A 27,497-nucleotide genomic window follows, 5' to 3' on the forward strand; every position below is an offset into this window, starting at 1 on the left:
TTTACAGTGGGAAGGTCTCAGGCAGGAAAAAACAAAATGAGCTTGGGACACCCCAGGCTGGAAAGCAAGGAAGCACTCAAAGGCTACTGGGGGTGTGTTAACAGGACATGGGAACCACCGTGAAGGAGTGCCCGTGGGCCAAATTTGAGCATCAAAATTTGATATTGAATATTTTCCACCCATTTCCAAAAAACTGACTATAATGGCAGCTTCTTCTATGAATCCAGGTTGGCTATAATCATGACAACAATTTTGGAAGGAACTTCAGCCAAAAACTATCCTAGCTTCAAGATCTCCAAGTCCTCATTAATTTATTCATAATAATTTTGTAAGGCATTTCAGAAATAGTGTACTTTACCTTGGGAAGAAGTGTATGGTTCCGTATAATGTCCATTATAATGCAGCTGAGGCGGGGGAGGCATCACATAGGGCTGGGGTTTAGGCTAAGAAATGGAAAATTGTAAACAGCATTAAAACACATTGCCTATGTAATATGTGTAAAGTAATTTTCTGCTGGTTTCTTTCTCTCCATTAAAAACTTCTAAAGCAGCCAAACATATTATATATGAAAAATAAATATGAAGACCCTATAGCTCTTACCATATCTATCATTTTCAGTGTTTCATTTTCAGCGTATCATTTCAGTGTTTCATTTTCAGTGCCAGAATGGCAATGCTAAGCCCTATGCGCTGATATCAGACATTAGACAGCACAAGAAAACAAGCTGTATCCAAAAAGTTAAGAGCAAGAAGGAATAGACAAAAATTTCCTGAATTCTTATGTAAACAATTGAACATAAGAAGCTTATATGTAGTATATTTAATCTTATTAGGCAAAATCATCTAGTATTTTAAATATCTACTGATTACTCTTGGCTAATAGTCAAAAAAATTTTTTTAACATCTTTATTGGAGTATAATTGCTTTACAATGGTGTTAGTTTCTGCTTTATAACAAAGTGAATCAGTTATACATATACGTATGTTCCCATATCTCTTCCCTCTTGCGTCTCCCTCCCTCCCACCCTCCCTATCCCACCCCTCTAGGTGGTCATAAAGCATCGAGCTGATCTCCCTGTGCCATGAGGCTGCTTCCCACTAGCTATCTATTTTACGTTTGGTAGTGTATATATGTCCATGCCACTCTCTCACTTTGTCACAGCTTACCCTTCCCCCTCCCCGTATCCTCAAGTCCATTCTCTAGTAGGTCTGTGTCTTTATTCCCTTCTTACCCCCCTTTTTTTTAAGCCTTAGATTCCATATATATGTGTTAGCATACAGTATTTGTTTTTCTCTTTCTGACTTACTTCACTCCGTATGACAGACTCTAGGTCCATCCACCTCACTACAAATAACTCAATTTCATTTCTTTTTATGGCTGAGTAATATTCCATTGTATACACGTTCCACATCTTTATCCATTCATCCGATGACGGACACTTAGGTTGCTTCCATCTCCTGGCTTTTGTAAATAGAGATGCAATGAACATTTTGGTACATGACTTTTTTTGAATTATGGTTTTCTCAGGGTATATGCCCAGTAGTGGGATTGCTGGGTCGTATGGTAGTTCTATTTGTAGTTTTTTAAGGAACCTCCATACTGTTTTCCATAGTAGCTGTATCAATTTACATTCCCACCAGCAATGCAAGAGTGTTCCCTTTTCTCCACACCCTCTCCAGCATTTATTGTTTGTAGATTTTTTGACGATGGCCATTCTGACCGGTGTGAGATGATATCTCACTGTAGTTTTGATTTGCATTTCTCTAATGATTAATGATGTTGAACATTCTTTCATGTGTTTGTTGGCAATCTGTATATCTTCTTGGAAGAAATGTCTATTTACGCCTTCTGCCCATTTTTTTTTTTTTTTTTGCGGTACGTGGGCCTCTCACTGTTGTGGCCTCTCACATTGCGGAGCACAGGCTCCAGACGCGCAGGCTCAGCGGCCATGGCTCACAGGCCCAGCCGCTCCGTGGCATGTGGGATCCTCCCAGACCGGGGCACGAACCCGTGTCCCCTGCATCGGCAGGTGGACTCTCAACCACTGCGCCACCAGGGAGGCCCTTCTGCCCATTTTTGGATTGGGTTGTTTGTTTTTTTGTTATTGAGCTGCATGAGCTGCTTGTAAATTTTGGAGATTAATCCTTTGTCAGGTGCTTCATTTGCAAATATTTTCTCCCATTCTGAGGGTTGTCTTTTGGTCTTGTTCATGGTTTCCTTTGCTGTGCAAAAGCTTTTAAGTTTCATTAGGTCCCATTTGTTTATTTTTGTTTTTTATTTCCATTTCTCTAGGAGGTGGGTCAAAAAGGATCTTGCTGTGATTTATGTCATAGAGTGTTCTGCCTATGTTTTCCTCTTAGAGTTTGATGGTGTCTGGCCTTACATTTAGATCTTTAATCCATTTTGGGCTTATTTTTGTATGGTGTTAGGGAGTGTTCTAATCTCATACTTTTACATGTAGCTGTCCAGTTTTCCCAGCACCACTTATTGAAGAGGCTATCTTTTCTCCACTGTATATTCTTGCCTCCTTTATCAAAGATAAAGTGACCATATATGTGCATGGGTTTACCTCTGGGCTTTCTATCCTGTTCCACTGATCTATATTTCTGTTTTTGTGCCAGTACCATACTGTCTTGATTACTGTAGCTTTGTAGTATAGTCTGAAGTCAGGGAGCCTGATTCCTCCAGCTCCATTTTTCATTCTCAAGATTGCTTTGGCTATTCCGGGTCTTTTGTGTTTCCATACAAATTGTGAAAATTTTTGTTCTAGTTCTGTGAAAAATGCCAGTGGTAGTTTGATAGGGATTGCATTGAATATGTAGATTGCTTTGGGTAGTAAAGTCATTTTCACAAAATTTTTAATATGAGGTTGGACCTAATATTTAAATATGTATAATATAATAAATATTATATATATTATATAAATATTAGGCTTAAGCTATGGAAAATCACCATTTCTTTGGTCAAATATCAGCACACTTTTGTGGTTCAAACTAAAAATTAACAGTGCTAAAAGCATATTTTACTAAGGAAGATGACATCACTAAAAGAAAAAGACCAATTGTATTTTTCCTTTCTTACCAGAGACATCCTCGAAGAAGACCTCCTCCTAATTGGGTTCACTATGACCGTCTGAGTTTGCCTGTAAAATAAGACATGTCTTTGAGAAGAGCATATATATATATATATATATATATATATATATATATACACACACTCATATACACATAACCTTCCTAATTCTACCAAAATAAGTTAATAAGAAGGTAAAATGATAAATCTTCTAAAGCAAAAGACAAAATAATCCAATCATAAATTAGAGAAAAAAAAGGAGATTTTCTGTCCTTACCTGGGGCCTTGGTCCTTTCCTGATGCCCAGATCCCTCTGACCACACTCCAGGGTTTGAGCCTCATGGGGCATCAGTCACCTGGACTACCAGAGGGATGGGCAGCAGTAACTTTCCCTGGTCCATTTGGGTGGAACCTCTGGAGTGATCAGAAGCAGAGGGGAAAACAGGCCACGCCAGAGGGCCGCAAACTCATCCCAAGGGAAGCAAGATTCAGTGCAAATGCATCTCCTCTGTAGGCCTGGCTCAGCACTGACCACCTCCATGAAGAGATAAGGTTATAACTTTGGAAACTTAAGAATCTATATTTCCTCTAAGGAACTAAGATAGGGAAAGCAAAACAGTAGGAAAATTGGTTTGGTGGGCCTGTGATAAATCCATTCACCTTCCTTAGCAAGAAACTTCTCTCTGGTTTTAAGTGTACTTTTTAAAAAGGAATGAGAATATTCAGGAGTGCCGACTAATATTTATCAGATAATCTGAGATTTTAAGATATTCACAGCAAGCTCCATCTTTGAATAAACGTAGCTCACAAACAAGAAACAGAAAAGTCCTTTGGTAATTCAATCTTTTTAAAACAGAGGTAGACATTTTTTTATTGTTGTTCTTATGTGTGGTCAGTTATATTGCAAATAAGATCTAGGAACCTAAACACATAGGAGTCTTGGCTTTGTTGATGTAATTTTGTCAAAGCACTTTTTGAAAAACCTTTGACCATTTGTTCCTAGCTCATAAGCTTATGTGACACATAATTACTAATTACAAAAATATTTTGTGACCCTTGGTTATAGTGTTCTAAGGACTAATTACTAGAAAATCCACAAAGTAAACACTAGCTCCATTTAATCAGTAAATTTACCATAATATCAAGCCTCATGTCTCATAAATTAACATTATTCTTAGCACTCTAGCAACTAATTTCCTATATTCAAACCCTAAATATTAGCTAACTTTTACAAGATTTTTGAGATTAAAAAAATTTTACTGATTATTAGGAGCTTATCAAGTAGCTACAGTTGCTTTTAAGAGTTGACTGTTTTTGATAAAATGCTTTCTTTAATAATATCCTTTTATTATCACTGGAAGGTATTAAGATTGTTGATGAAGAATAGATGTCTCAAAAAAAAAAAAAAAAAAAAAAAGAATAGATGTTTCTTTCCCAAAGGATGTTCCCCATTCTGCCAGTAATTATTACTTAACAATAATAAAATGGATGTTAATTCCATTAGACTACAAAAATACCTGCATCAATTGGTAAAGCATTATATATTAGTAAAGGAGGAGGCCTCCTTAGTGGAACAAGTCAGGAGGGTGTGTCTGGGCCTTTTTTTTTTTTTTTTAAGCCCTCCTTAACTGCACATTAATATATTCTTAAAATTCGTGTCCAGAATTTGAAGACACTGCATTTTGTAGCCTTGAAATTTTCTTTCCCTTTATTCTCCATTGTTAGGACTAGGTTTAGGCCAACTGGGTCCTTTGAAGTTTATATTTAGTCCAGAGACTCAGTAAACTGACCAAACTTTTAAAGTACTATAAATTCAAAATTCAGAGATGGGGAGAAAGGTTGCTGATAGAAACCTCCAACACCATGTCCAGGATTGCCCAGCGGAAACAAGAATAAACTTAAGCGTGTTAAACCCAAAATCCAAGGGTGCAGAGCTTAGCAGCACAGGCGGCAACTCCCACACTCGGGATCTATTTTGGCACCTTGCTGGCGGCAACCAGGATGGAGGCGACATTGCCCCTGGAGAGGCCACTTCTGCTGAACACAAACTAGTACGTCTTCCGCCTGCCAAACTGTGACGGAGGCAGCCACACCATCAGTTCTAATATTCTAACCTCCTCTTTCTTCCTGCCAATATTCTTATAAAGGCAGTTTGCTCTGAGATCAGCTATCCTAAACTTAGTACACAAGAGAAAATGGGGTAACTGTTGGTTGTGTTTTGGGGCAGTTACTATGCTGATGGTGCTGCTAAAACTGAGGCAGCTGAAGAACTTAGAAAAAAAAAAAGAAAACCACTGGAATGTGTGTACTGGAGATGACAAAATAAGAAAAGGCTGCTAGCCCAAGTAAAACAAATGATATTACTTACTGAAAACAGTGCTGAAGGCTATACCTGATTACCTCATGGGATCCTAACACCAACCCCATAAACAAGGCCAGTTATTATCCTGATTTTACAGATGAGGAAACTGATCCTTAGATTAAGTAAATTGCTCCTGGCCATGTGGCAAATAAGCAGAACTGGCACTTGAACCAGACAGGTCTGTCAGACTCCTGAGCACATGCCCCTAACAGCTGACTATCTGTCTCACCCCCTCCCAACCTCAACAGATTCGTAGGCTCCATGGAGGCAAACGACACACCCTGGTACCACTGGTGCCTGGCACACAAGGAAGGTGCCAAATGTTTGCTGAATAAATGAATGAAATAGTGAGTGAGGACTGAAGTTGATGCTCATGGCTAAGCATTTACAGTTGAGCTGTAAAGGCTGTGAATTGCTAAGAGTCGTCCGACTTTCGCTTTGTGAGCTTCCTTTCTTATGTATTTCTAGCTAGTGCAAAGGAGTGACTTTGGATGAACAAAAAATATGTTGGATGGTGGAAATACCTAAGAAGTGTTTATTTTAATGACCTTCCTTTAACGGGATAGGGGTTACTCTCTTCTGCCAAGCCTCTCACAGTCTCTTCAAACCCTGCAGTAGGCCTCGAAGAAGTGGGGCAACCCCATCCCCTTTCAGGCAGGGCCTACTCCAGTCAATCTCCTGATCACAGAAGTCTCCAGAACAGAGACCAGCTGCCGTATTCACCCATATTTAGTTTACACCTAAACTGCAGGGAACACAGACCAACCCTCTGACAAGGCTCAGCAAGCAGCCCACTGGTGACAGAAATCCAACTTCCCCCCTCTAGAGAAAGTCTGTGGAAACTTCTACCACTTGGCTTTGCAGGTTGGGGGATACCAACCTCCCCAGAGAGGAGGGAGAAAAGCCTCCCATACCAAGACCCCTCTCAAGAGTCCTCTTCCCTTCCAGGCTCTTCTCATATAAATTCAGGAGGTCGACTATAGCGTGACCAGTTCTGGGGCTTCGGGTGGGGAAGAGGGCGAGAGAAGTCATTTCACCTAAGAGATTGACATTACCTCATTTAATTCCTATTCCAACCCTAAAGAAATGTTAAGTAAAAGCCCATTATATAAATTAAAAAGCAAAGAGCTTGTTGTTATCTAACATTTTTAAGGCTTGGGTGACATAAAAAAGATGATTCTGTTACCTAATGTATTTGAAGGTGGAGAGAGAGAGCAAGACTGAAGATGGATCACGCCATTCTATAAATTCTAAAATAGAGTCATCTAGGTCAAGGTTAGAGGACTCACATGAGGCCACCCCAAACACCATTAGACAATGTATCGGGACTGAGGAGCGGGGAAGGGGACACTTAGGAGCAAAGGCCTCCTTTCTACGCAAGCAGAGTCCGTCTCCTGAGCCACTGGTCGCCCCAGCCTGAATCTGATGTCCAGAATTCACTGCCCAGTTCCAGGCCTGCTGCAGTTTCATTAAATGCCCATCTGGACCATGAGAACGAGTCTATCAATACTTCAGAATCATTATCACTTTAAATGTGACTAAGCACAGTCTGGATTGAGAGCCTTAAAAGAAATGACCATAAAAATTAAAGTTATTGGACTTCCCTGGTGGTGCAATGGCTAAGAATCTGCCTGCCAATGCATGGGACACGGGTTCAAGCCCTTGTCCGGGAAGATCCCACATGCTGTGGAGCAACTAAGCTCGTGAGCCACAACTGCTGAGCCTGTGTGCCATAACTACTGAAGCCTGCGTGCCTAGAGCCCGTGCTCTGCAACAACAGAAGCCACCACAATAAGAAGCCATGCACCGCAACGAAGAGTAGCCCCCGCTCTCCGCAACTAGAGAAAGCCCGTGCACAGCAACGAAGACCCAACGCAGACCAAAAAAAAAAGGCGGCTTCAGCAGTATTCCAGATGAGAATTATGGCAGCCAGCACTAAGTCGTCAGCTGGAAGAGTTGTATAAATGGTCAGATTTAGATATGTTTTGAAGGCAGAATTTGCATAGTGACGAAATGGATGTGGGATGAAAGAGAAACAGGAGTTAAGTAGGACTTCTAGGTTTGGGGCCTGAGTGACTATGGTGTGCCGCCATCTGTCGAAATGGGGGACAGCAGGAAGAAGCAGACTCTGGGGCGGGAAGAGGAGCACATCAAGAGTTTGGGTTTAGGCACATCAAACTGGAGAAGCCTGTTAGGCACCCAAGTAGAGATGTCAGTAGGGTGTGCAAGTCAAGTGCTCAGGGGGAAGACAGGACTAGAAATGAAGTCGGGTGCACTTTAGTATACAGATGCTGCTTTGAAGCCTGGGTCAAGCCAAATCCCCTAGAGAACGAGTGTAGATGAGAAGAGGTCCGAGGATTAAACCAGCAAAGCCGACTGAGAAGAAATAGGCTTAGAAAGAGAAAAAGCAGGAGAGGGTGGGGTCCTGGCAGCCAAGGAAGAGCAGGGTGCAGGGGGGAAGGGATGAGCAGAGGTTTGGTGCTGCCCAGGAGTCAAGTGAAAGAACCCCTGAAATGACCACTGGGTGCAGGTCACTGTCACTCTGACAGTGGCGTGGCAGCTTGGGGGAAATGGGGTGGAAGGAAGGCGGGAGAGCAAGATTACACAACTCTTTTGAAGAAATCAGCTGTAGAAGAGAAGAGAGATACGGCACCGTGGTTAGAAGGCATGTGGAACGAAGGAAAAGTTTTAAGAGGTCAAATATTACAGCATGTTTGTATCCTGACAGGAATGATCCAGCAGAAAGGGGGAAACCCATGTGGGCTAAGGAAAAGGTACATTTAGGAAGAAGGGGTATAAATTCTTCAAAAGGCTTGAAAAGCTGAATAACCTTTTTTTACTCAAAATGTTGATTAAAAAAAAAAATTCCATTTTAGCTTTCGTGAATTAGAATAATTCTAGTTACTAGCTGAAAGACATCTTAGAGGCATATCTGTAGTTATTAGAGGTTGGTCCAAAGCTAAAACTGAGAAATAAAAGTTTGACATCCAAAAGTAAAGAGATTATTATAAAAATGTTATCTTTTCTTTTTTAAATTTGCCTTTCTAGACGATATACTATAGTTCGAGATGAAAACTTCTAAGCTCATCACCTCCCACAGTTTCTGTGAGCAGGGTATACTTACAGGCTGCACTGATTCAATCTGTAAAACTTGTGTCGCGCAACACAGAGTCTCCACACGTATTTTGCTGTTTCCATGTCTTCCTAGCAAACAAAATATGCACAAAATAAACAAAAGCACATCTACAACTTGACACAGAGCTTATCTGAGAACAAGACAGAACTGGGTGACATATTATTTCAAAGTCACTTTCCACACATTGGGATTCTCTCATTTTCTAAAATTGCACCCCTCACGTGAATGTTGTGATTAGGACTCAGATTATGAAGACAAACAAAAAGCTGTTCCACAGTGTGATTCTTATATTAAACAGTTTCAAAATGACTTAGAAATTTTAAAATTATGAAAATGTCCACTTTTACTACTGACAAGTAGATACTCAAAGACATTTTTAAATAAATCATTTTTATTATTGATGACTAGATACTCAAAGACATTTTTAAACAAAATGACTCAGTGACATTGCTTTTGTCAAGAGAGTAAAAGTAACTGTGAAATGGTATTTCTAAAGAGCTGTTCACTTATCAGTGGAAGTTAAGATACCAGTGTTTACTCTCTCCCATACTTAATAGTCCCTTAAATTTAACTTAGAGATCATAATCAGATAGTATTTATCCAAAGACTCATTCATTTATTCAACAGTATTTACTGAGCAACTAATTTTTGCTAAGTACTACTATACAAAATGTGATAAAGTATTATAAAGTTTTATGTTTTATAAAACTATGAAATACTATATAATTTTAATCCTACCCCCCCCAAACACACATACACACAGAAGTGTTAATTTTCAGGAAAAACATTACATACAGATTCCTAATGTTTACTCACAGTCTGAAACTGGATGGTCTCCTCTTTATTTGACAGCTCTAATGCAAAAAAGGACTTATTGTGGGACATGTTAGCAATATCATGCCACCTAAAGAACAACAAACAGCAAATGGCAATGTGAGTGCTCAGGTTTTTTACTAAGATATAGAATATATGAGTTTTCCCTTTTTGAGCTTAATATATAAGCTACTATCTGTTTATCATTTTAGAAAGAAAACAGTGGTTTTAATCAGCTCGCGTGCATTTTCTAATTGAAGTGCCAACAGCTAGTGGCAAGAAGTAAAAGCATGTATGCTAAACATGAAGGCAGAGTATTTAAAAATGTAAAATCTATTTATCCTCATTTGCTGCACTAATTTGATCAAATATCCCACTCTCAGCTGGTTGCCAATGCCTCCTTCATTCATTCAACAAACATTTTAAAGGATACCCACTATGATAATACCAGAAATTGTGTTAGGTCCTAGGATACTAAGATCAGTAAGGGACAGTGCTTCCCTCAAAGGGGCACAGATGGAGGGCAGGGATGATAGAGAACACAGAAGCAGACAAATACTGTTAAGTTCTGCAGGTATACAGGGCAAAATAAGGCACAAAACTAGAGGAGAGCTGCTCTGAAAAGCTGGTAGAGCAGGGTGAAGATAAAGTTCCAATCCAAAGAGTGAACTATTCTGGGTGTGTTCACCAGGATTCAAACTCCGATTTGGAACTTTCTGACTCTATTTTACCACGTTCAGATTTTATATAATATTTCATTTTATTATATAACTGTATAATTTTATAAAAGGGAAAAATAGGTCTGGAAGAACAAAATCTATCCCTCTTTATCCTTCTCCGTTATATTAGATTTATTTAATTAAATAAAATTCATTTGTAGTAATTTGGTGCTTAATTGTTAAACCTAAAGCTTATTAGCATCATATTAAAGAAGGCAATTTTAGAATTTCCTATCCAGGGAGATAAAGGAAGCCGGTGGGATGTCTCCCAATGTCAGGGCCCTGCCCTTCCGGTGCAGGCCAGATCCATTTCCACCCCCTACCCTGCAGCTCAGCATGTCCGGAAGACGATGAGCAGCTTGGGGACATGAGAGCAATTGCCAACTGGGAGCCACTGACCCAGTGCAGTGCAGCCTAGGAGTGGGAATCTACTCCCCAAGCCGGGTACACGCTGTCGTCCTAATCACCGTGGAGAATTCAGGGCCCAAAAGATAGTAAAGCAAAGGAAATGAAGGGACAAAGAATACTGAAAAGGAAATTTAAATCACCTGAAATCTCACTGTTCAGAGCCAGCCACTGTTAGCACATTGCTATATATCCTTTCTGTCCTTCTTACTAGATACATTCCAAGATTTCCACAAATGGATAGTATCACTTTTTTATAATCAAGAAAAGAAAAATCAACATTATAAGGAGTAATTGAAATTTTTTTATATGTTGGTATTTTAGGAATTTTGGTACAAACTAGAATCAGAGAAAGGCCTAGAGTTTCCACAAGAAATAGCCCTGGAAACCAGAGCTCAAATGAAAAATTCACACCAAGATAAAGAATGACCTTCATATGGTAAGAAAAGGGTCACACATTTTTAAGCATTTCATAAGCAGGCCATCGTTACAAGCACCATTTCCTACAATTTGGTTTAAAGAAAGTATCTTATAAAAAGAACCATGGCAGTCAGGTGGTATTTTATTCTAGGAAGGGCATATTTCCATTTTCTAGTGAGGCCTTGGGCGAGATTTACTTGTGAGTGATATAACTAGCACAGGTACTAAAAAATATCACCAACAGGAGCCACGGAAAGTGCACAGAAAGATGTAAGAAAAATACCTAAATATCACAGGAGGCCTTCCATTCTTATGTTTCACAAAGATACCTTCGAGACACGCTCCGATGGATATGTCACTGCCTTGGCTATCCTAAGAGGAGAAAGCGGAAAAGGAAACTCGGGCAGCAGATGCATGAGAACCACAATGACCACACCTACTTCCCTACTCTTGTGTCCCAGATAGGAAATGTTCAGAAGACCTATGCTGAAGGCAAAAAGTCTGCAAGGTATAAATGTATCATCTTGTAAACACATGAAAACAGAGTTGGGCTCCTTAAGGAACTCTATTTCAAGAGCACTTCCAAGAACAAAGCACAAAACAGGAATGTGTTTTACTACAAAATTTTGGTCTCAAGGACCTCAGCTTTTATGTTTATTTGGCCTTTGCACAGCAGGGCATCCCTGGGCTTCCCCACTCTTCTGGCAGAATTACTAAGATGCCTTTGGCGAGCCCAGTCTTCGTGCCACACTTACCTTGGCAGGGTAGCTCTCTTCTCCATAGCCGTCCATTCTCTCTATCTCCTGCATGTACAGCATTTCAGCATCAGGAGCTGTCAGCCCTCTGCAACCCAAAAGAAGTTAGACTGTTCACAAAACTAAAAAATTTTTTTACGAAAAGCTTTTCTAAAAAAACTACACATCAATTTGTCATAAAACATTAGAAACATTTCAAGTTTCTAAGCATCTGTGATTAGTTATATCAATGCATCAGTATTTACTGAAAACCAAGTGCATGCAAAAGCACTGTGCTGAATGCTGAGGGTTAGTTATGTAAGATCCTACCCCTTGTACTTTAGGCAGGTAAGGGGAAAGGCAGGAAATAAAACCACCACCTAAAAAAATCTTCAGTGAAAGCTAGAATTCTTTCTAAACCACCAAAGTATCAGGCAATACTAAGCACTGTGTGCTAAAATTGCAAAGGGTAAGTGCTGCAAGTAAGGGTTAGAAGGTGGAAATTCCTTTTAGCTCCACTGACCGAATTACAAGAATGGGTGTGTAGGTAGGAAGGCACTCAACTACACGGACACGTGCCTTTCCAGCCTCATCTGCTGCTGCTCTCCCACACCCACAAGGCACCCCACACTGCGACCATCCCAAACGCAGCATTTCTTTGAATATACCACATTCCCTCATGCCTCCGGGCCTTTGTACATGCTAATCCTGCTTCCTGGTATACCTATCACCCACTTGTGCACCTGGTCAATCCCTAATACCCTTCAAGACTCAGCCTACATGTCACTCCTTCTTTGTCACCTTCTGTGGCCGCCCTGAGTCTAAGTCAGATGCCCTTGCTCTGTGTAGAACCACCCCATTCTGTGCACACCTCTCCCCCGTACCCATTACCAGTATTACTATTATTATTACAATGGGCTGTCCTGCCTATCCCTTAAGATGCCAAAGCAGGGAATACATTCTTTGATGGCAGATCACTGTTCTATTTATCTTTGTGCCACAGCATTGAGCACTGCCTCATACAGAATAACAGCACTAAACCATCTTTTAAGGAGACGCACAAATGAATGAGTGAAAATAACAAAAGATAGAGGGATGTGTGCCTGAGGGTTTAATTATGCTGAAAAAAAAAAGGTTCATTTGGACAGCAGAAGGTAAAGCTGGAATGGCAGGATTTAACCAACTTGTGGGAAGCCTTTAATCCCAGGGGTAATGAACTTAGGCTGGTGGAAAGCAAGAAGAGATTCATGAACATTTGAGGAGAAGAGGGGAGACAAGTCAAAAGTGATATTTTAGGAAGATTAATCTTTTGTGAGTGACTGTATGGATTTGAGTGGGGACAGATTAAAGGCAAAAGGTTATTTTTAATGGGAGGGGGTGAATAATAGGTTATAATTAGACAGACCTGGCTTCAAATCCCACCTCTACCACATGTAACTTTGGGCAAGTTATTTAGTCTTTGTGAGCTTGATTTTCCCAATCTGTAAGGAGATAGTAACATTTACCTTAAAGAATGGTTACAAGAATTTAATGATATATAAAGTACTTGGAACTGTGTGGTATTTGGTTTAGAATAAAACCTAGCATTCTCTAGGACAGGGTTTTTGGACAACACATACAGATTCACTCTCAAAGAAAATCACTATCTGCCCAGAAGAAGGGGTCAGGGCAATAAGCACCACAGCTCTCAGCACAGCTCCCCCAGAGGACAGAAACACAGCTTCCAGACGTGTAAGGGGGGGACTAGGGGGGCGGACACAAAAGAAAACATCACATCTGCCACATCACAAAAGAAAACATGTCTCCCTAATCTTGCATTAACCTACACAGGACCGAGTCACCACCAAAACCTTTAAGACATGGGATGAAGAGCTATCATCCTTCAGTGACTGCAGCTTTCAACTTTCTCAGTTTCATCAATGATAAAAAATGAATAATAAATGAGCTAATACGGGTAAGTGCTCATAAGAGCACTTGGCACGCCGTGAGAGCTCTGCAAAGGCTGGCTCCGGGTAACAAGCCGTAGTAGCAGCAGCAGTAGTAAAGTTCCAAATTTCATGGTGTCATGCATGGTTCAAATTCAAACAGGCGTTAGTTCTAACCTATCTCCACTTCTCAGCGTTACCTGTATTTCTGATGCAGTAAGGCCACTTTTTGGGTTGCTTCCTCCAATACTTTTTCATCTTGTAACCACTCCTGGAAAAAACATACTGCAGTAAGTATGTAAACAAATCACCCAAATTTCTTAGGAGGAATCCGTGCTACTGACTGTGACTGACTCTTGCCACCAGCAGGCAAAACTAGGGCTAGTGTTAATGTGTGCGAGCTTTGCTTAAGGACATAATCATGATCTTTCTAAGGAATTACGTGGCTTCTGCTCAGGAGCCAGAACACTTGCCCTGCCTTCTCAATTCAATTCATCCCAGAGAAAGTTTCAGATGACTTATTTCAGTTTGGTAACATCATCAGCCAGTTCCAAGCCCAGCACATAACACCCTGTGCATTCCCTGGCTGGTTGTGTAGACACTCAGAAGAGCGTACCACCTCCTGTGGTTGTTCCAACACACAGTTTCCCTGTCAATTCCATCAGCAGTGACTTTAAAATGTAGAAGGCAGTATATTTTGTCATCCACTCCTTAATTTGCTGATGAGAAACCAAATCCATTTCAACATAACTCTATCAGGTTTTGAGGCTTCAGTTAAAAGCAAAACCTCTATGTGGTTCCACAGAAGCTGGAAATCTGTCCCTCTCTTTAGACTCACATCCAAACACAAAATGAATTTCTCTGGCTGCAGTCCAATGACCACAGACCCTTCTGTCTCTGTGGGTTTACAAGGACCAGAAAACTGTAACAGGCAAAGCATTTACAATTGAGCTGTTTATAAGAGGAAATTGATTTTTTAAACTCTATTCCTGCCTAGTAAGTCTACTATATGGACTTCATTTCAGGGAATATTAAGGGTATAGAAATAAATTGTTTTTAAAAAGGCCCAATGTCAAAAGAATTCTTACCACAGGAAGCAAGGCAAATTTCTGAAGAAAGTCCTGGGATTCATACTGATCAAAGTCACCAAAATCAGCTATATAAAATGACAAATATTCACATGTCAATTATGCTTAAATGGAAGCAAAGCATGCAGAACTAAATTCAATATGCAGTATACAGATGGTGTGCTTATGATTTAGAAGTCAAATTTGCCTTATAGAGTGTATACTTTTTTTTTTTGGCGGTTCGCGGGCCTCTAACTGTTGTGGCCTCTCCCGTTGCGGGGCACAGGCTCCGGACCCACAGGCTCAGCGGCCATGGCTCACGGGCCCGGCCGCTCCATGGCATGTGGGATCTTCCCGGACCGGGGCACAAACCCATGTCCCCTGCATCGGTAGGCGGACTCTCAACCACTGCGCCACCAGGGAAGCCCTAAAGTATACTTTAAAATAAAGTATACTTTAAAAGTATACTTTAAAATAAAGTATACTTTAAAAGTATACTTTAAAATAAAGTATACTTTAAAAGTATACTTTTAAAATACCTTTTTAAAAACATTAATTAGGTAGATTCATGTGTCTTGACTTGGAAAAAATGCCTTTTAATAAAGTTAAAAAAACCAAGTTACAAACTATATATAAACCATCTCTTTTTTTGTCATTAAACAACAAAACCTACTTTGTAATCATGTATGCTTACTTATTCACAGAAAAATGTCAGGAAGAAACCAAACCATTCATAGTAGTGATTATCTCTAGGGAAAGGGATTAGATCATCTGAATATGTTACAGCAAGATGTATTTGTTTAGAAATTTTTAATTGTTCAAAAAAATTGATAGTTCAGCAAAAAGCTTAGGAAAAACTAACTCTTAAAGCCAAAGATGACACTTAGGAAGCTTCAAAGTACCTTGAAAAGGAATGTGGCTCCATGTGTATCAGGCATTTATTTGTCTAGAAATGATATATGTCTCCATGCCTGCTAATATCTGATGGAACTTTATTAATGATTCTTCTGATTAAATTTCAATTCCCAAGATTAAATGCCAGTTATCATTTGAAATAGTGCCCCATCAGAAGTCTTTCCAAAGTATATTACATACATGTAAATACATATAGATTAGACATGTGAAAAATGACAGTTAATTCAAAAATACTTGTGAAATACAAAACTATCCATTGTGATTGACGATGTTCTATAACCTAGGACAACTGAGAAACCAAACAAATGACGTACGCTTAAAGTATAAGTGAATGTAACCTCATCAACCACACTGTTTGGCTGATCTTTCTTCTGAAAATATTAGCTAGCAGCAGATCAAGTTCCTGAACTAGAGGAATACACAGCATATTAAATGCTATACATGTGTGTGCCTATGTGTGTATTTCCTCTCTATTTTTGGTCTGTGTGCTCTGTTGACATAACACGCTTAACCTTCCAGAAGTCTTCTATTTCACTGAAGTAATCCAAACTCATTTTTTTCCCCACAAGGAAGCCCCTTAGATAACAGAATATTTCACTAATATAAAAAACTACTTCATAGTAGTTATTTTCTATAAAGTCAGTTACTTTAAGAATCCCTTGCTAGGGGCTTCCCTGGTGGCGCAGTGGCTGAGAGTCCGCCTGCCGATGCAGGGTATACGGGTTTGTGCCCCGGTCCAGGAAGACCCCACATGCCGCAGAGCGGCTGGGCCCGTGAGCCATTGCCGCTGAGCCTGCGCGTCCGGAGCCTGTGCTCCACAACGGGAGAGGCCACAACAGTGAGAGGCCCGTGTACCGCAAAAAAAAACAAAAACAAAACAAAACAAAACAAACGAAAAGAATTCCTTGCTGTTTCTGTTTAACATACATTTTAATCTGATAGATCTATTATATTATCAATTGCCATTATTTACCTTGAACAGCTAAGCCTGCTAGCTGAATTGCTTGTTCCAATGTACAAGGAATGTTTCCTTCCAAGATATCTTTCTTCAGCTGCAGATAATACTGATACCTATAAAAAAAGGTCAATTTTTAAAAGTCAATATCAGTATTACCTCCACTTGAGACACAATGCATTTTATCATAATTTGGTAGAGGAGCATAAACTAGCCGAAACCTTAAGCTCAGATGGTTTCGAAGAACGACAGGAACATCCTTGACCATATCTATACCAACACACACACACACACAATATAATCAGTTTATTGAGTCACTTATCCTTAATTGTAGTTATTTGAAAGCTACAAGCTACAACCATCTAGAAGACAGCTGGTCATCTGTCTTATACCCTGTAAAAGTCTCTAAGTTTTGTCCTTTTTCGTTGGAGACATAGAGAATCAATGGCCAATCTTTACTTTAGAAACTCTGACTAGTAACTTGGTGATGTAAGACTTTCCTAGCCCTGGAGAGTAAAGCCAGAAGAAAATGGTTCCTGACATTTCAGACCAGCCTTATATTAAAATATTCTTTGATGAAATACCAAAAAGAATAGTTTCTAAAATGCCTTCTTAATATTCTTGTGATGTGGGTTTACTTCTGTTTATGCTTTCAATATATAGGGTATTAGTTACCAGCACAAGCTTTAGTCAAGCAGACCTAAGTTAAATTCCTGATCTCTGATTTAGCATTTTGCATGAACTTGGGCAAGTCATAATCTGTGGGTTTAAGTTATCTCTAGTAAAATGAGGGCACTATCACCCCTTCACAAGGCTGAACATATCAAGGAATATATGTAAAGCTCTCAGCATAATACTAGAACATAGCTGGTACTTAATAAACAACTGTTATTATTATCAGCAATCATCTACTTTCAGCCAGTCAGCAGTATTTCATCTGTATCACTTCTCCATTTCGATAAGCTCTATGGTGAAGATTTATTCTGCCTTCCTCTTATATTTTCACTTAGGTAATTACTAGGGCCTACTATGCATTAAGTATTGTTCTAGATGCTGGGGATACGGTGTTGAATGAAGATCCAGCAACTCTCTGCCAATACGGTCTATAGAACCATCTTGAATCCAGAATCTCTTCCAGGTTTGACGTCTGTGAAGTTCAACCCAGTTACAGTTCACATTTGAATTCCCCTAAGAGCCCACCCTTTTAATCATTTCATATGTCCTTACATCATCCTATTTTAGCTACCTTTGAGGTTTCCATTCTTTGTTACCAAAAAACTTGACCAGAACACCATTCTTTTAAACAAGGATTTAGATTCCACTTATCCCCTTCCACCTGCTAGTAGAACCCACAGACTTCCCTCAATCAGCAAATAGAATGCTGGTAGCTCTGAGATCTTGTCAAAGAAGAAACCTTGAAACATTCTCCCAGGCAGCTCCTTTCAAACACCTAAAGAAGTCTATCTATTGAATATGCTGTCCACATATTCCACTCTAAATATTCTTGGTTCTTTCCTTAAATCAAATCACTGGAAAGCAGGTCCACACTCTAGACTAATGCCTAGATTATGGCATATACATTCCTAACTGGTCTCCTGCCTATAGTCTTGTCACCTGTAATCTACCTTCCATGATGGGTGATCTTTGTAAAATGCACATTTCATCATTCCCATCCGTTAAAATTCAAAAATGTCTGCCCCTATTGATCTATGACTTTATGACCAGGACATTCCTTTTTTCAAGTCTCTGTTCTCCCCTCGAAGTAATGTCTGAAATTCCCTGAAAACATCACTGGCTTTTGCTATCCCCCTACTTTGCACAAGCTACTCCCTCTAACTAGAAAATTCCTTGTAAAGTCAAGTGAAAAGTCAACTTCTTTACACCCTGTTCATGTTCCCCACATCCCACCCCTAGGAATCCAGTGCTTTAATTAAAGCATGTATTATCATAATATACTGTAATTGTTCATTTACATAGACTGTCAGTTCTACCAGATTGTGAGCAAATCCTCCAGAGTAAGAGTTAAGCATATCCATTTGTATATTCGTCTCCCACAGTAACCAATATAATTCTCACATACCATATTATATCTTCAATAAATGTTTAAATAAATGAGTCAAAGTGGTCAGTCGCTGTTTATTCCTCGTGGCTTCTACTTCTCTCTTCAATATTTATGTCTCAGATCTGTTTTATAGCCAGTTCATGCTTATCCCTACAACCTGATTGTAGCTTCTTTGGTTATCCACCTTCTTCCAAAAATTAACTCTGAACTCAGTACTTAAAAAGAATATTCCACAAACACAGGGCAGTACCAGGTTCTTACTATCTGCAAGGCATTGTGTTAGATATGCGAAAGGCAAAGTTAAAGAAAACATGGGTTTAAAATCTAAGGAAAATATACGTACACAAATAACTGTAGTGAAAGGCTGTGACAACTGCCATCGTAAGTACAAACAAATTCTAGAATAGTCTGGAGAAGGCAAAACTCATTCCAGCCTGAGGGACCACAGAAGCTTTATGGAGGAGATGCCTTTTGAAGTAAAATCAGATGAACAGGATTCCAGTACATATTTATGAAAGAAAGGTCTAGGACACAGAGGTGAAAAGGCATGCAGCATGTTCAGCACACTAGAAGTGGTCCAGCTTGGCTCGAAAGTAATGTTAAACAGGGTTAAAAAGATAAGGTAGTGGTGGATTTTGAAGAATGTGAAAGGCAGGCTCAAGAATCCAAATTTGGTATAAACAAAAAGGTCCTACTGTATAGCACAGAAAACTATATTCAATATCCTATGATAAACCATAATGGAAAAGAATATTAAAAAACAAAAAATATATATATATGTATAACTGAATCACTTTGCTGTACAGCAGTAATTAACACAACATTGTAAATCAACTGTACTTCAATTAAAAAAAAAAAGAATCCAAATTTGATCCCTTGTTTTTTTCTTTTGTTATTGTCAAGAAAAAAAAGAACATTTAGTTCCTCTATCCCACTCCTTAATACATTCTACCCTTGCTGCCTTTGTCCCTTTTAAGTGCACTTACTGGCCAAACTTTACTGATCTCAAACACCTCCTCCACTTCCCCTTCGCTCCACACCTATGTACAGAATACTATGGCTACTGGTGTCAGAATTAGAAGGACCCTTCTACACATTTCCTTGAGGAGTAAACACAGATTTTGTGACAATTTTTAAAAATCTCCTCTCTCATTTCATTGTTACAAAGGTCAGAAACAACTCAACGAAAACATTAAAGGTGACATCACTCCAAGAAGAGTTCACAGCCAGGGTAAAAACATCATTTTTCCTTTTAATCATTCCTTCATGCCCAGTGAACCCATAACTCATGCAACATGCAGTAAAGCACTGTGACACACCACATACCAGCACCTCCACGTAATACTGAGGCTAAAAATGCAGGGGCAAGAGGGCAAAGTTTAGCCTTATCTCCTGACTCCAACCTTAATTTCACCGGATTTCCTAGAAACAAACAGCACATTATTTCTTACCTGGTAATCTCCTGCTGCAGCTGTGAAACTGAAGGCACATAAAACACCACTCCAAAATAGACGGTAGGTTCCAATGCATATTTATCCAGCTGCTTCTTTAGAGGTTTTTCCAAATCTACCCACCGGCGCTGGTTTTGCTTGTTGTAGTACCAGAGGCTGAAGTAAGTGATCTGGAAAGAGGGAGAATCACTGAAGGAAGCAGAAATGTACAAAAGGGTTTAATTGCTCTAATCCATGACCTGGGACCAAGTGACAGTCTCCTATTGCTTCTCTTCTCAGAAAGGGACCACAGCAAAACCTGAAGGGGGAAAAAAAAAAGGAGGCAAGACCTATCTCTATCTAGATACTCATTCAGGAAATAGAGGCGAAAAGTCAGTTACGCTTGCAGACTATTTCTAGAACCCTGCATAGAAAAATGTCTAGACATCAGAATGCAGCAGGTGCTACAGGATTTTACATAAGTTCAACAAAAAAAGGTAAAATGTTTAGTTTTTAAATTACCAAAATACTACATTACAGTAATTAATATTTTATAATAAGCATAACTGGAGTTTGACCTAGTTGAATTCTGACTAGTGTTAATCCAACTTGTCACTATGCTCAAATTTGGCACCTATGAATAAATTATTTCATGTAAATACCAAAAATTCTAGTAATAAAAATGTAATTGCAACTTTTCTTTGCCCCCCTCAAAGTTCACTAGATACAAATTTAAGCAACTGTAATGCTGTGGAGGTAAATACACATACACACACACACACATCATGAGAAAAGCTATATACCTAAAGCAGTAAAGTAACTTAAGTGTCTTACTCGGAGGTTTAAGAAAAATCCCAGATATGAGCATTCAAATCTTAGTTGCTGTGTAATAAACTGTTCTAGTAAATCAATCCTAACCCTGGGCCTCATCCACCTGAAAAAGTGCTAATGCACTTAAGGGTTGAAATGACAGCCTCAGGCCACTGCTAATATTTACCTCAAAAATCCATTTACAGATCAAGGCAATGGAAAAATCACTGCTTTGTTCTAGATTCTTAGAGTAACACTGTCAAATAGAACTTCCTAGGATGATGGGACTGCTCTGTATCTGCACTCTCCAGTATAACACACATGTGGCTACTGGGGACTTGAAATGTGGCTAGTGCAGCTGAGGCACCAAATTCCCATTGTTACTTAATTTTAATTGACTTAAATAACCGCAAACATCTAGTGGCCATTATACTGGATAATATAGCTTTAGAGCAACAATAAAACAAGAACTAACACTCAGGCCATTTCTTTAACCTGTAATCCTCAAAAAATGAGTTTTTAATTTACAGAGAAAAAGTGACCTCAATATTAATAGTTTCATCTTACAATTTTTTACAAAGGAAGAACCATACCTTTAAAATGAGTCTATTAATCAAAGAAACTCAACAAGAGTGAGGAACGTATCCATTTTCCCTTTATACCCAAACGGCTAGAATAGTGCAGGAATTCAGTAAATTTTGAATGAAAGAATGAATATTCTCCTGCTTCTCAGTTGCCACCCAAGTCATCACATACGAACGGAATATTCTGAACATCTACTATGTGGGACCAGGTGCTGTTCCAAGAACTAGAACAATATCATAGATTAAATCACCCCCATTAACTTATCAAATAGATACTTGTTGTGTGTGTTAAACTCTAAAACCAGTGTTTCTCCAGGTGCTGTCCTTGGACCACCTCTACCAGAATTACCTGGAGAGCAGTGAGCCCTACAGAGCTATTAAACTCTCAAGTAATTCTTGTACCCGTTAAAGTTTGAAAATCATTGCACTACAGCACACCACCCCCCTCCAATGTTATGTAGGAGATAGTCATATGAACAACTTATCCTTGAAAAGCTGTGTCGAAATCATTATTTTTGAAAATCCAAACACACTGTAATACAGCACAAAGTCTGAGTCCTACTGTTGTTATTTTCTGAAGTTATGATTATGTTTATAAAATAAATTATATGTTAGCTGTAGGAAAAGAATAGTATCACATTTTTGGAAAACAAGTACTATTCCTATTCCTTCTTTCTTCTGAACTGCAACTTGCAGAAAAGAAAAATCTGGTAACAGAAAGAAGATGTTGCTAAAAGTCCAAAGTCCTGGGTTTAATTTCCAATACTTGCTCACTGTGAAGTGGAAAAGTCAATCAGCACAATTCGGTTTTCTCAAGTGTAAAATAAGGTAATACCTCCCTCATAACTCCATCATGAGACCTAAATATGAAACACATATGAATGCATTTTGCCACTAGAAAACCACTATATTTATAAAAGATTATTTAGTTTCACCCACTCTGCTAAACGCCAACAAAATCGATTAAAGACTGACAAAAAAATTTTTTCTAATTACATTTATTTGGATTGATTACAACATAATACATTTCTGTTCATTGTATTTATGTTTTGTGTTCTATTTTAGAACTAGACTGCATGTACCATGTTTGGTCTATAAAACATACCACTGCTATGCACTTAATTCAATAAATATTTATTTTTTGCCATAACACAGAAGACTGGGCATTCTTTAGAATCTAAAACTGTTTTGGTCATAACAGTATGTCACTTTTAATCAAAATTAAAAGGTCTTAAAAATACAAAATACTCTTTGTAAACATTACTTTTCCCTTTAAATCTAGTTGGACCTGAATCCTCCAAACACAAAAATTTAAATAGAATTATAAAACTATAGGTTTATTACATAATTTGTGGCTGCACCTTTTGTGAACTGATCATGATATATAAAAATATCTGAATAATCTGCGGGCATTCTAAAAATAAGCACATTCTAGAAGAAATAAACTCTTAAAAATCTGCTAATTTATTTATTTTAGCAATTCATTTATTATGCCACATATGGATAGAAAATCAAGAAGTACATTTGTAAAATTGCATCATAATTAGCTTTATTTACAAATTATATACCTTATAAAGGAGTAGCAAGAACTTTGTGCAAACAGCTGAATATAGATTTAGCAAATTATTTATTGATTAGCTATTTTAGTCGTAGGAAAGTCTAAGATTTTAGACATTTGAACATTAACCCACTTTATGTTGTAGTAAAGTATTTGCTTTGGTACCTGTCCCTGTGTTCAAGTTCTCTCTTAAGTGGTAGTTCAGGCTAGCCAAAATAAAGTTTATATCTTGTAAATACTTCCAAGGAGGTATCATATTTCTAAAATTGCTCCAAGAGATGTTTATATACATATGAGTAACTAAAATCATAATATTATAACCCTTGGACTCAATGCTTTCTTAGAATTTCTAAACATACATACTGAAATAACAACGTCTGATTCCAGAGATTTTATAATATGGTTTGTTTCTAAGATGAGTACATAGAGTTTGAGCAATAAAATGTTGTGATTAAATTTCTTCAGGCATAGAATTTCTGTATAAGTCCACTTTGGGGTATTTGTCTTGGATGACAACCTTGAGAAGCCGGATAATTAATTCTCTCCCCCAACAAAAAAATTTAAACCTATCCATAAAGAAAACAAAGGGGGAGAGGGAATCAAAGACAAGTAGAGAACACTTCCTTCCTCATTCCATAGGCCAGCATTATCCTGATACCAAAGCCAGACAAAAGACACCACCAGAAAAGAAATCTATAGACCAATATCCCTTATAACTATAGGTGCAAAAATCCTCAACAAAATACTAGCAAACTGAATCCAACAGCATACTGAAAAGATTATACATCATGACCAAGTGGGACTCAACCCAGGAGTGCAAAATAAAACAAACAATCAATGTGACATATTATTGATATGAAGGGGAAAAAACAACCATCTCAACTGACACAGAAAAAGCATTTGACAAAACCCAACACTCTTTCATGATCAAAATACTCAAACTAGGAATACAAGAGAACTTCTTGAAAGAATTTATGAAAATCCCCAGCTAACATCACACTGAATGGTAAAAGATTGAAAGCTGTTCCCCTAAGATCAGGAACAAGACAAGTATGCCCATATTCAACACCACTAGTCAATATTGTACTGGAAATTCTAGCCAAAGCAATTAGGTAAGAAAATGAAATAAAAGCATCCAAACTGGAAAGGAAGAAGTAAAACCATCTCCATGCACAGGTGACATGATCCTATATATTTTTTAAAATCCCAAAAGAGCCCCTACCAAAAAAACAAACAACAACAACAAAACTACTAGAGCCAATAAACTCAGCAAAGTTGCAAGGTTCAAGATCAACATGCAGAAATCAGTATGGATTCCATATACCAGCAACGGAAAATTCAAAAAGGAAATTAAGAAAACAATTCCATTTATAATAGCATCCAAGAGAATAAAACACCTAGAAATAAATTTAACCAAGGAGGTGAAAAGATGTGTATACTGAACAATACAAAACATTGCTGAAAGAAATTAAATGGAAAGATATTCTGTGTTCACGGATTGGAACACTTAATATTGTTAAGATGGCAACACTACCCAAGGTGACCTACAGATTCAAATGCAATCTGTATCAAACTTCCAAGAGCCTTTTTCACAGAAATGGAAAAGCCAATCCTCAGATTCATGTGAACTGAAGGGGACCCAAATAGGCAAAACAATATCAAAAAAGAACAAAGTTGGGAGACTCACACTTTCTAATTTTAAAACTTACTACTAAGCTACCATAATCAAAACAGTGAGATACCAGTATAAGGAGAGACGTTTAGATCAGTGATATAGAACTGAGTCCACAAATAAATCCATATATCTATGGTCAACTGATTTTCAACAAGAGTACCAAGACTATTCAGCGGAGAAAAAAACAGTCTCTTCAACAAATGGTTCTGGGACAATTAAAGATTCGCAATCAAAAGAATGAAGCTAGACCCAGACCTCACACCATATACAAAAATTAACTCAAGCTGGATCAATGACCTAAATGTAAGGACTAAACCATAAAACTCTTGAGAAGAAAACATAGGAGTAAACCTTCATGACCCTGAATTTGGAAACAGATTCTTAGATATGATGCCAGAAGTATGAGCAACAAAGGGAAAAACAGATATATTTGACTTCAAAATTTAAAACTGTGTGCATCAAAGAACCAAATCAAGAAAGCAAAATGACAACCTACAGAATGGGAGAAAATATTTCCAAATCATATATTTGATAAGGGTCTAGAATCTAGAATATATAAAGAACTCACACAACAACAAAAAGACAAACAACTCATTTTTAAAAACAGGCAAAGGACTTCAATAGATATTTCTCCAAAGAACACATACAAATGGCCAAGAAACACATGAAAAAATGCTCAATCACCAGTAGTGAAAACCAACCCAGAACCACAATGAGATACCACTCCACACCCGTTAGGATGGCTATAACTTAAAACAGAAAACAAGTGTTGCAGGGCTTCCCTGGTGGCGCAGTGGTTGAGAGTCCACCTGCCGATGCAGGGGACACGGGTTCGTGCCCCGGTCCGGGAGGATCCCACATGCCGCGGAGCGGCTGGGCCCGTGAGCCATGGCCGCTGAGCCTGTGCATCCGGAGCCTGTGCTCCGCAATGGGAGAGGCCACAACAGTGAGAGGCCCGCATACCAGAAAAAAAAAAAAAGAAAGAAAAAGAAAATAAGTGCTGCTAAGGAAGTGGAGAAATTGGAACCCTTGTAAACTGCTGGTAAGAATGTAAAGTGGTTCAGCTGCTATGGAAAACAATTTAGCAGTTCCTCAAAAAATTAAACATATAATTACCATGTGACACAGCAATTCCACTCCTATATATTTTCCTGAAAGAACTAAAAACAGGTACTCAAACAAATACATGTAAACACATGTTTAAAGCAGGACTATTTGCAGCAGCCAAAAGGTGGAAACAAGCCAAATGTCCATCAGTAGATGAAAAGATAATTATGGAATATACATACAAGGGAACATTATTCAATCCTTTTTTAAAAAGTAGACACATGTTACAACATGGATGGACTTCAGAAACATTATGCTAAGTGAAAGAAGACAGTCACAAAAGGTCACATGTTGTATAACTCCATTTAAAGGAAATATCCAGCATAGATACATCCATAGAGACAGAAAGTAGACTGGTGGTTGTGAGGTGTGGAAGTAGGGAGGAATGGGGAGTAACTGCTTAATAGGTAGAGGATTTTCATTTAGGGTAATAAAATTGTTTTGGAACTAGATAGAGGTAGTATTGTGAATGTACTAAATGCCATTGAATTGTTTACTTTGAAATGGTTAACTTTCTGTTGTGTGAATTTCATCTCAAAAAATATATTTTTGAAGATCAGAACCACTCAAAATCAAAATCAAATACAGAATTTTAAAACTTTATTTTTAAATGTTTAAATACATCATATTCAGTGTATTTGAAAAAGTCTAAGGGAAAAAAATGAACCAGAAATAGATGAACCTAGCTACGGGTTAATTATATTTTCTATTTTCTAATATCTATACTTAGGTCAAGATTTTGTACAGTTTGACAAATACCTGGCAAACTCAACTATCTGAACGTAAGTGAAAAACACTGAATAAGCAAAAATGTGTCTGAGTAATGAAAAATTTGTCAAAATCAAAGCAATAAAGTATATGCCCTTGACAAAGAAGAAATTTCTCCTTCCTCTTTTACAGAACTTTTTTTTTTATTTTACACATACTTGTAATGAGTTTAGTGATCTGGTTATCCAATTAAAAGCAGATTAAAAGATGACAAATTATGGAAATTCCCTGGCAGTCCAGTGTTTAGGATTCTGTGTACTTTCACTGCCCTGGGCCTGGGTTCAATCCCTGGTTGAGAAACTAAGATCCCACCAGCCCACAGTGCAGCCAAAAAAAAAAGACAAATAAAGGGGAAAGACGTTAAATAGCATGTTGGCAGCAGCAGGAAGTGATGGGTAACACTGTTTCACCAAGAGAGAACACATACAAACAAAAACCCTTTCAAAGGAATTTATAAAGAATTACAAAGGCAAAGTAGCCTAGTTATTTTTCAAAGGAACAAATAACTCTAAACATTAATTAGTCATGTATTTAATAACAACCATTGCTGCTAAAAATTAGTCAGTGTCCTTTTGTAGACACTGAGGGGTAGAGAAGTTTATAAAGCTTTCTAAAAATTGGCATTAAAAATAGTTTGAAAAATAAAATAAATAAATTTATTAAAAAAGGGGGCTTCCATGGTGGCGCAGTGGTTAACTGTCCCCAACGCAGGTGACACGGGTTCGAGCCCTGTTCCGGAAGGTTCCCACATGCCGCGGAGCAACTAAGCCCGTGTGCCACAACTACTGAGCCTGCGCTCTAGAAGCAGCTAGCCACAACTACTGAAGCCTGTGCACCTGGAGCCCGTGCTCGGCAACAAGAGAAGCCACCGCAGTGAGAAGCCCACGCACCGCAACAAAGAGTAGCCCCTGCGCACCGCAACTGGAGAAAGCCAGCGCACGGCAATGAAGACCCATCGCAGCGAAAAATAAAATAAATAAA

At 38.5% G+C, this 27,497-nt stretch overlaps 1 protein-coding gene across 2 annotated transcripts in view; it reads right to left on the reverse strand.

The window, feature by feature from the left end:
* The window catches only part of PTPN21 (protein tyrosine phosphatase non-receptor type 21), a 67,462-nt gene that overhangs the window by 17,889 nt on the left and 22,076 nt on the right, over positions 1 to 27,497 (reverse strand). For both annotated transcript variants that reach the window (XM_081226906.1, XM_081226907.1), the window contains exons 3-12: positions 20,036 to 20,205; positions 16,541 to 16,638; positions 14,674 to 14,741; positions 13,786 to 13,856; positions 11,682 to 11,769; positions 11,210 to 11,298; positions 9,386 to 9,473; positions 8,558 to 8,637; positions 3,081 to 3,141; positions 359 to 443 (exon numbers count right to left, since the gene is read on the reverse strand). In XM_081226906.1, coding sequence (XP_081083032.1) covers positions 359 to 443; positions 3,081 to 3,141; positions 8,558 to 8,637; positions 9,386 to 9,473; positions 11,210 to 11,298; positions 11,682 to 11,769; positions 13,786 to 13,856; positions 14,674 to 14,741; positions 16,541 to 16,638; positions 20,036 to 20,205 — 898 coding nt within the window. The remainder of the gene's footprint in view (positions 1 to 358; positions 444 to 3,080; positions 3,142 to 8,557; positions 8,638 to 9,385; positions 9,474 to 11,209; positions 11,299 to 11,681; positions 11,770 to 13,785; positions 13,857 to 14,673; positions 14,742 to 16,540; positions 16,639 to 20,035; positions 20,206 to 27,497) is intronic.

The sequence above is a fragment of the Mesoplodon bidens genome (assembly GCF_964165515.1).
Source record: "Mesoplodon bidens genome assembly, chromosome: 3".
Classification (NCBI taxonomy): domain Eukaryota; kingdom Metazoa; phylum Chordata; class Mammalia; order Artiodactyla; family Ziphiidae; genus Mesoplodon; species Mesoplodon bidens.